At 35.2% G+C, this 12,832-nt stretch overlaps 1 protein-coding gene across 1 annotated transcript in view; it reads left to right on the top strand.

Moving 5' to 3' along the window:
• The first annotated feature begins 8,849 nt into the window (after window positions 1–8,849).
• The window catches only part of Wb (wing blister), a 148,677-nt gene continuing 144,694 nt past the window's right edge, over window positions 8,850–12,832 (top strand). Inside the window, exons 1-2 of the mRNA XM_071710205.1 lie at window positions 8,850–9,764; window positions 9,862–10,031. Of these exons, the coding sequence (XP_071566306.1) occupies window positions 9,715–9,764; window positions 9,862–10,031 (220 nt within the window). The 5' untranslated portion in view covers window positions 8,850–9,714. The remainder of the gene's footprint in view (window positions 9,765–9,861; window positions 10,032–12,832) is intronic.

Below are 12,832 nucleotides of genomic sequence, written 5' to 3'. Positions count from 1 at the left end.
TCAGACGTGTTCGGTCATCTATACTCAGAGTGTGAAATATATACAATAAATAGAGTAGGGGAGACCGGGGCTAGACCGTTAGTTTTTTTTTTATGCCGATTTTTAACAACAAAATAAATAATTGTAGTTAAATGTGGTATACCACTGTAAAGAGTGAACCTTTAGCTACAAAATTTATATAGGAAATTTTTATCTATGTTGCTTTGTTTAACCGGTATAAAGCAAAAACGACAACGGTGGAAAAATTGAAATCTCAAAAATGTCGGGGTTGAACCGCCACCCTCCCGGGATAAATTAGTTTCAGGTTTGATCGGCCATGAAATATTAAATATCTACACTGGATTCGTGTTCAGCATGCATTACTCTTTATAATCAGCAGCATTTATAATCACGTACCTCGAGATTTGGAGAGCAAATATTATTGCAGATATTACAAAATTTCCACGCGCAGAAAATTTCACTTTTCACCACGAAAACACGTTTGCCTCCGTAAAAATCATAACACGGCAGGTAACCTGCCGAAACTCCGTTGGTCACATGGGTACCATAAGCAGCGTTTACAATGTTAATAGCGAGTTCGCACAATATGCAGGTTCCGAGATATTTGATTTGGCGGATTACCCCGTTAGGGGGATTACCCCCGACCGGTCTAGCCCCGGTCTCCCCTACTTAGTGTGTTAAGAAAACGAACTGTTTATTACCTGCCCGTCTCGTCACATCTTATAGCGTTCCGAGCGATAGTTTTCCAATAATTATATCGGGATTATATTAAGTAAATATGCCATATCTAACGAAGACCCTGTTGAGCTTGACTTTAGTCCGTGCTAAATATGCCAGGGAGGAAATTGGTAGGGAAGAGTTGGATAATACTGATCCCCGGGAGAAAGAGATTTATGATTATAATATGATGCAATTATATATGAATTTTGTCTCTATATGATCATATATAATTATATATAATCATATATAATCATATATGAACATATACATATAATGACATTATACATATGTAAATATATATAATCATAGGGGAGACCGGGGCTCGTTGGCACAAGAGGCAAGTTGGCAATGCGTTCCGTTTATGTATTTATAGCGAAAAAAAAACAATGGAAAAGTTATCACAAAATATCTCTTATATGACATAGGTACTTTTCCCAAAGTTTTATTTGATTAAAATATTACACAAGTATTACAATAAAAAGAGAGAAAACTCTGATTCAAGAGGTGGCAAGTAAATTTTCGAGCGTTTCAAAATATCGTATTAATATTCTTCAGCTTGAGAAGTAAATCAAAGTCACGTATCATTAATTAAAAGAAAAGTTTCTGTTACTATACGACATGTTATTTTGACTAACAGCTACTGCTACTGCAATAAATTACTATTTATTGTAATAAAATGACTGAAATAAAACGTATGTAGAGATGAGGGTTGGCTCATATCAACAAGGAATGCTTAGCTTGACTTGTTGCCGCGCGCGTGAGACCTGTTTGAGCATGTGATTTGCTACCTACAATGCTGATAGAAGCTATAAGATATATATTTATATTTATATTTTTATGTTAAAGAAAGCTAAATCTAAAATAGTTTACAATTGTTTTTCAGTGCAACAGCATTTTGCTATTCGATCATTACAAAATAATTTTAAAAGATACAATCTTTATCAAGAAGTACGTATCTGTTACCCGTTTTATGTTTCTGTTACGTTTTCATTAATTTAACATGGACTTTTGTCGCATAGCATTACCCTACTATCGGGGCAAGTTGGCTGCAATGCAGCATGTTCATATTTCACTTATTACAAAGAAACTATACAGAATACAGGAGATTTTTCTGGCATGAAAATGTAGAGAAAGGTTCTCTCTATCATATTAGTACTGTTTAATCATGATAATTAGTTGTATAAAACCTCAAATGCCGAAATTGTGAAAACGGTGCCAACGAGCCCCGGTCTTCCCTACTCTAAATATAATAATGATAATTAGTTGTAATAGAAAATTGAACTAAACTTTAAGTATAAATAAAATCATTGTTTACGAGATTAACTATTCTGCATTAATTTGGTAATCTTAACATAACATTAATTTTCGTCTTTTTCTTGCCGTGTAGATTTGTCAAATATGTATATCTATAGAGTTTTGCATATTATATTAGCACAATTACAGATTTTATATCTATAGGTATGTATAAACCAAACAAACAAAAGGTATCATATTGCTAAAACATACACATATTCATATTTTATTTAAAAGTTGTTATTAGTAAAATATAATGTGTTTTTGTATGTAATATTCGGAAGAAACTTCTTTAAAAAAATCATAATTTAATATCTTTTGATTGTAATAATATTATCGTATGCAGCAAAAATAGTTCCTAATTTTGTTTTATTTTAGAGAGTAAAAACGCAAAAATAAATATTTTCTTTTACATAAGTAATTATTGATGTAATTATTTAGGTAAATAAATATTGCTATTTTTTAATAACAGAATTTTTATATCTTTATTGTAAATGTTAATAATTTTTGTGGTAAGCTAATTACTTATGTAACATAATATTAAGGGGATCCTGCAGCCGTATGATTTACCGACATTATCGTTTTCACATAAATCTTTTAATTGGCTTTATAGAATTGCAAAAATCTTTTACAGAATTAAAGTACGCACAAAAATCTAGGCTAGCAAACGCGATTTTATATAAAAAACACCAAAAAATTAAAAATGTTACTTATTTGGGCACATACAGCTGTCACCTGACGACAATATTTGGTTAAAACAAAAATTCTGCAGTTTATACATACATAATGTTTGTCTCCTAGCCTTAGGAAAACATGTAGGAATAATATCGTGCAAGTAGAAGTAAGATTCAATGCGTACAATAAAAGAAAAATGTGAATTTTATTTTAGTACTGCAAATACGGATGCAGAATGACAAGAAGAGCAGCAACAGTAGTTGTCGAATCTTGCAAGAGATGGCGAGCAATCAAACAAGGACAGATGTCATTTCGTTAGACAAAGACAGATATAGGGAAAACAAAATTAGAAAGGTTGACATTATCGACATCGAGGAAGTTCGTCTGTCACTGCAGGATCCCCTTAAGTTACACACTTTTTAGATATATTCCATTTAGTTAATTTATTTAATATGATTGCGATTGTTTATTTGATATGATTGCTTTTTCTAATTTTTATAACAGTTTCCTTAATTATAAACTAAATTTTAAGAAAATAATCTAAATATTACTAAACGATGAAAAAAATTAAAAGAAATAAATGTATTGTAATTCATAAATATATTAAAAAAGTTAAATTTCTTTTTTGTACACTTTTATTATGCATTATTTAATTTATTTAATTTTTTAAAAATTGTTTAATGCGACTTAATATGAGAATCATGTACTTTCATATTCAGGCAAGCGTGAATAAGAAATAAAGACGGATACTTAATTTCTGTACACTGTTGGAAAATTTGTGTTAAATATAACATAAATCGCATGTCCCAAACGGTCCACTCAAATTTTTGTGTTAATTTAACATAATATGGATGTGTTAAATGGTAACACCGATACTATGTTAAAATATTTCAACAGAAAAGAAATGTAATTCTGATCGTAATTTGAGGTTAATTATGTGTACAATTAACATAACTTTTATGTTGAAGTTAAGATTGTAAGATAAAATCAACACTCTTTTTCTGTAAATTTTTATTCCCACTTCTGTTATAGAGTAAAATCAACACTCTTTTTCTGTAAATTTTGACACATTTAACAAATACGTTCAAATTGTGTTACTTTAACATATTCTTTAAATTATTTTAATAATTTTACTTTTTAAATTTGTTAAGTTCAATTAACATAGCAGGCATATGTTAAATCTACACATGTATGTGTTGATTATTTTACACAAAAATAAAAATAAAAATTTAGATATTGCTGAAAATTCTAAGCAATATATTTTTCAAATTTTACATAAGTTTATCGAAAATACGACGCAACAACATTAATGCCATATGCCAATAAGTTGATCGGCCAATTAACTCACTTACCGATTGCTGCTGCTGTTGCACTCCCTTTCCGGGGGGTTGGTCCTGGAAATATAATAAATGTAATCATTCATTAACATAATTATTGTTTATTAAATAACTACTTTAATTAGAGGTTGAATAAGATTAGTAAAATATTTTTGTGCAATACAGACTTATTGTATTTTCTTAATTTTCGAACACAATATTTTAACTACTTTCTTATTTAAAACGTAGCAGAATAATTACTACGATAGCAAAAAATAAACATATTTAATATAAGAATATTTGATATAATTTTGATAATACTATCCTAATTAAAATCTCATCACGTATAATTTCCTTTACATATAAATACTAGATATATATTATATTTATAAATTTTATTAACTATAGAAATAAGGTTTTTTAATTTTGTACTTAAATTGTGAAAATACGAACGAAAAGTCTCGCAAAGAGATATAACACGTAATAAACTAAATAATAAATTTACCGAGTTGCTCCGCCGATGCTATATTCTCGCCGAGAAAAGTTCCGCCGACATCTCATCTTCTCGAACCACGCGTATTAATAATGATCGCCCGATATTTTATTCGGCACTCCCGACAGTAATATATTACACACGAACGCGGTAGTAACGCGGGAGGCGCGCGAGAGTTGAACTTGTCGCGATGCAACAGGTAATAACGATGCACGACGTAGCACCTTACGAACGCGATTATTTATTCATTTCCACGCATCACACCGTCACTCGCGTGTTAGAAATGATTGTTCGCAAATATTCATCACTCTCGATATCGTATCTACGCGCAATTCACGCTTGGAAAACGCGAAAAGTATATACGGAGCGTCCCACCCGGAGCGAAGTAGCGGCAAGTATGGCGGCGCGGCGAGGCGACCCGATAGTGCAGTGGCGCGACGAGACAGTTGGCGCCGCGCCGCGTCGGCGCGTGACGTAGGGTGACGTCACGTAACGCACGGAGAGCGCGGCAAGATGAATTTGAATTAATGCTCGCAGAAATACGACGCTGTAAAATAGTAGTTATTAGTTGCTTTCCATTTACATCAAAACTCAGATAATTCTCACTTGTGACGTCATAACTCAGTTGAATGCACGTTCCTTTTGCATGCTGACAAGTGAGATTTAATTGAGTTTTTATCCACAATCGAGACCGTGTGCTTTAATGAATCTAATAGACTCACATTAAAAGTGAGGCTATGAATCTGTATTGTTATGCGATAGTTTTGTCATCAAAATAAGCAGGTAAATACAAAATTACATATCTTACCTGAGTATAAAATACTCACATAACTGAGTGACTCAGATCACTTGAGTGTAAATGGAAAGCAACTATTATTTCACGACTATTACGGGCGATAATCGTTTTTCTTAATAATGCTTTAATCTTAATACATATCGCGCTTTGAAGTTTTTATCTGTTTAAATATAATTCGCTGACGATTTTGAGATACATCAAATTGAACTGTACATTGAATTAAACGTCTCTTCAAGAAATACAATCTATCTTGTTCAGTTGGAAAATACTGTCTTGTTAATTAATTTATCGTTTATATTACGCTGGATTTTTATGTTTTAAGAGAAATACGAAAATTATGTAATTTTAAAACATCAAAATATTGCTTGCGGCTTTATTCCTTCTTTCCTAAAACCATGAACTCGAAATGTATTGAATCCTCTTTTCCGCAATGCTGATTGGCTATCTCAATTAAGTGTCGTATGCGCGCTTGCTTCGCGAGGTTCGTGCAAAGTTTGTTTCCGCGTTTGATAGTTGTGTTGATCAAACATTTCAACTATTAAACCTGTTGCCATCATTTTATAAGAATGGATAATGATTTTTCGTAAACCGGCAACTATTATATCAACAAATGTAATATTTGGAATAATCAATTATAAAAATGATAGTTATTATGCCGTCTTACTTGTAATTTGTAAAACAAAACACAATAAAATAACCGGATGGAATATTCATTTGATTACATTATCGTCTTAAATCGCACACGGACGTATACTAATTCGAATAGATTTCCATTATAAAATGTTCCATTAATTATTAAAAAGATCGATAAAGGATTGTCCTATTCAATTTAACTCTATCTATTTATGAGAGAGAAATGATAAAATTATTACCAGAAAGTAAATTTATGTAATGTAAATATTTAAAAAGATAAATACACACTTTAAAATTTAATAATTATAACATAATTTTATTTTTACACATTTAAGAACGTGTAAAATCAAATATTTGAATAACTTAAGGTAGTACAGTCCTTTCGTCAAATAACAGTCCGTCATGAGGTAATTGAAAACAAACATATTGCAACATCCCAATAATTATAATAATATATAAAATATGATTTTACACGCAGGATTTAATCGTATTTAATTATTTACTAATTAAAAAAATATTACAATAGTAGTGCGGTTGGACTCGATTTAAGTTAGGTCAGGCATGACGGTACGAGTAAAGCAATATGCGATTGGATCCACTACTTATTTAACCTCATATATCAGAGCAAAACATTCGACAAGCCCTTATTTTCTTAAGGTAAGTACGAAATCCGGAAACTTCAGGGAATATTTTAAGACATCAATAATGTATTCATCTGGTCGCTAAGTACATGTATTATTAGTTGAAAACCTCGGCCGTGGCGATTTGCATCATTTTATCTTTCTCGTTCATTAGCTGTAAACAAGGATAGAATGACAATAGTACGCTCCGCGAACGCACATTTAGAATGACTTATTTCTTGACGTGTCGATAATTAACCTCACCTGATTTTTCGTATACATGCCCTTTATTACTGTATATTTAACATATATCAAATTTAGGTACCTATCTAATACTTATTTTCATGAAAGGACTACCTTAAAATAAAAATATTTTTGAGCTAGTTATTTCGTTTTTAAATTTATAAAAAATAATAATAATTTTCTACGTAATTTTCCACGTCTATGAAGAAGTTTGAATCATTTTAAAAGTAAAAATTGAAATTTTTTGTCTACATTCAGCAAGCTTGCAAAAATAAATACGTACATCTTGGACGATGGAAAGAAATAATTTGTATGAATTTTAGATCTGATAGTCCTTTAATTAGCTTAGAATACTTGCGTATACTTGTAGATAAAATAGAAAATTCGAGTATATATAGTAATTGCTTGCTCTCAGCTTCGTTTAGAACGCAAGAACAACCGTTATGAATTATTTTATACATATGCAAATTTTCGCGAGTATTTTTGGGCCAAATAAGATCTTACAGCTCTTGACTATCAACAATGTATGTTTGTGACGTCACATATTGTTGAACTACATAGTGTCTTTGAAAGAAACGGGAAACGCAGCTTCGAATATGTACTAGAATAATGATTCTGCGATATACTTTTTATTTTTTTTTAAATTGTGTTTATATCTCAAATTTGTTTTTTGTTATAATTATATCATCCTGAATGTATATAGATCGTTCTAAATGTACGTGCTTTTGTAAGCTTTGTTATATATAAGCGGATTTTAAGTTTTCGCTACAAGAACGGTTCAAGCTTCAGCAACATACATATTATAAAAACGCATAAAGCCATACCAAATATCGCCTAGGTTCCTTATTGCATAACTGCATTCAATTGTATACAATATAATATATTTGTAATACATGACTGTGTGTATTATAAAACCATATATAAAAAATACCATATAAACGTACAAGACGAATTGTAATTTTATACTTGTTATGAATTAATTGTACCTACTATTTACTCTCTATAAGACTCGGGCCCGCTAAGTACGTCAATTTTAATAGTATAATTAGTATAATAAAAGAATTTATGATGTGTATAAATTCATACTCAGTTAGCGTAATGTTATAACTATTAATGGTATAACTATTTTATAGCAAAAATAGATTAAAACTACGTTGTTTCGCACAAAATAGCTATTTCGACTGATGTATTTTTCTTTTACCTTCTTTTAAAAAGCTATTAAATATAATTGAAACCGATTTTATCATTAAAAGATGGAAAATGTTATTTTCCATGCAACTATGATATTACAGTAAGATTAATAATCGACTTGATTAACGTACGCAATAATAATTAAAATACCCAAATCATTGTCTTTACGTAGTCAGCATCTCGATTTGTTTCGTCGTTGAGAAGCTAAGGAAATTTAACATTACGATCGCTAAAACGATTATAAAAACCGTTCGTCTCATCGTATTAGAATTAGGACAGCTACTTCGATGGGCACAAATACTTGGCGCTCTTTTTTTGCTTTTTTTTTAAGTACTTTATATTTGTTAAACATAATTCTGAAACCGATTTTGTCGTTGAAAGATGGAGAACGTTATACTTTATTTATTGAATACAGCATCATGTCGATAGAATGAAAATGTACTGCATATTCTTCGAACAAACTATGTACAACTGTAATGTTACAATAAGATTAATAATCGACTTGATTAACATACGCGATAATAATTAACAATGCTCAAATCATTGTCTTACGTAGTCAGGATCACGATTTTGTTTCGTCGTTGAAAAGCTAAAGAAATTTTTAACATTACGATTGCTACGATTATAAAAACCATCTCATCGTATTAGAATAATTTGAGAAATTTCCAAGAATCGGGGGTACAGGGCATCGTAAGGTAATAAACATGTTTCTTCGTATCTCAGGCGTGCGGCCGTTATTGTTTACACATAATAATGCTCGCCGCTTGCCGGGTAGTGAGGGTGGGGGTGACTGCGCGGCGCGGCGCGGGCGCTCCGCTCGGTCAGCTCGGTGGTGACTCGCCGTTTACTTCGCTCAGTTCGCTCGCGACCTTCGTATCGGGTATGTCGGAGCGTCACCCGGCGCGGATCTTCCCTTCTCTCGTCTCTCTCCGTCACTCTCTTTCTCGCGCGCGCGCGCGCGCGCGACTAGTTTCTCGACTCGGAATTTCGGAGTGATCTCTCTCTCGGTTTAAGAGTGTAGCACCTGTGCCTGTGGACGGAAGAAAAGACTGTGTTTCATCTCACGCGTTCTACGTGCGAGATCGCAACCACCGGTAGTGGCGCGTCGCGTGGTGGTTTCTCGTCGTTCGTTTCGCGCGCGGACAGCAGGAGCGAATACGCGCCGGTAAGAGATCCCTCGTTTCTCACTCGTCGTCGGGAGCAACAAGTGAGCCCGTCGGGAAGTGTCTCGCGCCGTCGAGGCGTCGAGGCGGACTTCGAGTGAACGGCAAATTCGAAACGCGCCCGTGCGCGTTCGACGCTAAATTCACGTGGCTCGACTCCTCGCGTCGCGTTCGTCGGTTAAGAAACGACGCCGACGTCGTGGTAACGACGAATATCGCGCAGGGAGTTTGCGGGGAGTGCGTGTACGTCGAGAATCGTCGAGAATCAATCGCGATTTCGGAATACGCGCGTCGAAATCGCCGGGATTGGCGCAACGAGGGGACACGGAGACGGAGCTCGGCGCGTGGCGTCGCTCTGAAGTTCGCCAATGGAGACGAGATGAACGCGGCGGCAGGAATCGCTCCGGGTATCTCGTCGCACGCATCGTCCAGAGAATCCAGGGACTCGCGATAACCGTCGGTGAATCGGCGACGCGGCGACACGGAGGAGGTTCGATAAATTCGCTTGGTTTCCGCTCGCGATCCGTCGCGGGGCGATTCAACGTGGCACGCGACGGCATGACGCGAATCGATGAATGACGAGTGCTGGAGCCCGGAGCGGAGTGAGACGATAACGAGAGCGTAAGTGATCCGGGATCTTTATTCTCTTTAATTCTCGCGTTCGACGATCTGCGGTCTGTGTGAAGTGCCCCCCTTGTCAATGCTCGCCTTTGTTCAGTGGTATCAGGGAATTGCGGGAATCCTCATGGACCATGGCCGCTGCCACGAAGAAGGGACACGCGGGCAACGTGACGCCGCGACGCATCCTCGTCGTCGTCCTCTCGTTGATCCTGACCGACCTGACCGGCGTCCAAGCGGCGCGCGGATTTAGGCACAACCTGAAGCAAGGTAAGTACCTGCTACCCGCTGTCGAGTGCCTCACTCGATTAATCTAGGCTAGTCTGGTTCAGTGTGTTTAAACCACAATATTCAGCGTTGAGCAATTTTATTGAATAAGAATAGAAACATTTTTACTGTAACTCAAGTTCTTTTAAACGAGATTTTTTTTTAAATTTTGAATTCCATAATTTACAAGTATTTTATGATAGTTGGCTCTTTTCTTAATTAAAATCGTTCGTTTCTCGAAGGAAATTAATTAGGAATTTCTCGAAGGAATTTTAATTTTTGAGAACGTTGAAAAAATCATGGTTTAGTTGTAATTTTATAATTATTTTTTTATAGAAATGATTTAAAGAACACTGATCCACGACAGGCTTAAATGCAATAAAGACTATTAAGAGGAAATAATAAAATTATAATTTACATACATTTAAAAGTGATGAGACTATACTAATGTGAAAACCAGATGTAATAGTCAGATCGTTGAACTTGTTAAAATAATATATCTATACTTTTATTAAAGTTACATTTAATATTTTACCCAATATTTGTTTTAATCGTGACATTTTATTTGAAATGGAATTTTATTCTTACAAAAAACGTATCGGTTTATGAAAAATTGAAACTCCATATATCGCAAATCAGTACAATTGTATTTTTTTTGAAAACAGACACCTTCTTTTTCATTGTCTGACGCGATTTATATTTTTATTCAACAAGTCTTTTGAACTTTTATGACACGCTTCGCAGGACGCGAGCTTTATTTCCTCTTATGTATGTCTTTTAAATGCAGATTACGATATCATTGCCGATGCGGCCACTGACGTTATGGCGCTCGGATTTGCATAAGACGTAAATATTACGCACACGCGTGGAACGCAACCATTTATCCGTAACATACTCCGAACATTATTCAAATCGGTAACACAAGGTTATCGCGATTGAATTTTACTGGGAGCAAACTGCCCGTTTTTAAGAGAATCAATCCTGTTTTATGTCATATTGATACACATTTATATAACTATACCATATTTATGCTGCACATGATTTCTTATTTACATCGGTAGAATAAATTGGTGATCGTACATATGGTCAAACGTTATTCGTAAATTATTCGAAGCTTTCAATCACAAGTGTCTCCGATGCGACTCATGATGATCTAAAAATAGAAACTTAAGGCCATTGCACGTAACAAAGTTTTAGTCATAATAGGAAGGCCGTAAGAAAATAGACCAATCACACTTGATTATTCTTCGAGCTCAAGGAGAATAATCGACTGTGATTGGTCTATTTTCTTACGGCCTTACGATTATGACTAAAACTTTGTTACGTGCAATGGCCTTTACATATTTCGTTAATAAATACACAAGTAATTATTTTTAACTTCGATAACGTCCATCGTTACGCTTAGCTTCTAGCCTTAAATGTGCAACTGCCACCGGTATTTCGCGAGATATTTTCTAAGCGTCTCCGTCCGGCATGGAAGTTAATTAATCGATATACCGCATTAAGTCCTGCACGGATTGCACTCTCGAGACTACTCACGCGATCCGCGAGTATAATGACGCCCATGCGATGCTGCGCTACGTACTTACCCTCGGCGATATTTTCCCGAGATTAAATCCCTCGCGCGCGGTATGCGTGGCGCTTCTCGCGGTTTTCTGTCGCGATAACGCGTAATCTCGCTTCTTAAATTTCGACCGACAGTTTCCGGCGTGACACGAGGCGGAGGCCACGATCGCCGATCGCGTGTCCCGGACGCGGTGCGTGTGTGCGGTCTTTTAAGATATATATTGTCGAAAATTCCGGCCGAATCCCGCGCGCGCGACCTCGTAAAACGCGCGTCTCTGCTCCGAGAATATTAAGCGTCTAGGACATTCCGCAGCCTCCTTCCCCTCCACTTTGGGGAGCTCTTCGCTTTATATTTAGCGACACGACGACGACCGCCTCGAATCTCCACCGGTGTGGGGCGCACCGCGAGTGCGAACGCACCCTTTTACCTCGTTACTCCGGGGCGATCAAAGGCGGTCTTCCCGGGGCTATCGATTCTTTCATATCGGCGATATCGCGTGGAACGTGCGCACTCGAACGATGAGTAACAAAAATGCCGAGAGACAGGAGAAACGCGTGGAGAGAGAGAAAGCGCGAAGAGGGTAAAGCGTTTCCGGCCGGTGTAATTTAATGTAATTTATGAGCGGCTAGACTTTTCCGCGGAGGATTTATTTGTAGACGCATATAAATAAAGGAACTGTGTCGCGGGGTATATGCATGTATATATTATTTAATATCTGTTTGAAAGCATTAATTAATTGCGATTAAAGATTTTTGAAGATGTGATATCTAGAAAATATTTTCTCAGTTTTTGACTCTCAAACCAATAAAATACATATAATATTTATATTTTCTCTAAAAATAATATGTAAAGTCAATAGAGAAGGATCTGGATATGTTGAAATAATATCAATATATAATTTCAATTTTTTTGAAATAATATTAATATTATATATTTTTATATTATTCTGAGATCGTAAAATAACCTTACTTTTGCATATTAAGTTTGTTCATATCTTTCAAGATAATTGAGAAAAAATTTCGCATGCTAAAAGTATCATTTACATATAACTTTTTTAATTTGATGGCGAGCGTCGTATCGTTAATATGAAAATGCAAAAGAAGTATTCGAAATTCCTCGGCGCGACAATGTATCACGCCGTTCTAGATCGTTGTGTTTTGATGACGTTCTCTTGAAACTCTTCGACCATCCAGTGGCTCGTTTACGAGGTAATTAACAGCCGGTTAACGGCCGCCGA

Source organism: Temnothorax nylanderi, unplaced genomic scaffold, assembly GCF_030848795.1.
Source record: "Temnothorax nylanderi isolate EJ_2023f unplaced genomic scaffold, tnyl_v1.0 TNYL_tig0087_pilon, whole genome shotgun sequence".
Taxonomy (NCBI): domain Eukaryota; kingdom Metazoa; phylum Arthropoda; class Insecta; order Hymenoptera; family Formicidae; genus Temnothorax; species Temnothorax nylanderi.
Note: the sequence above shows the minus strand (reverse complement) of the source record. Positions and strands in the feature narration are given on the sequence as shown.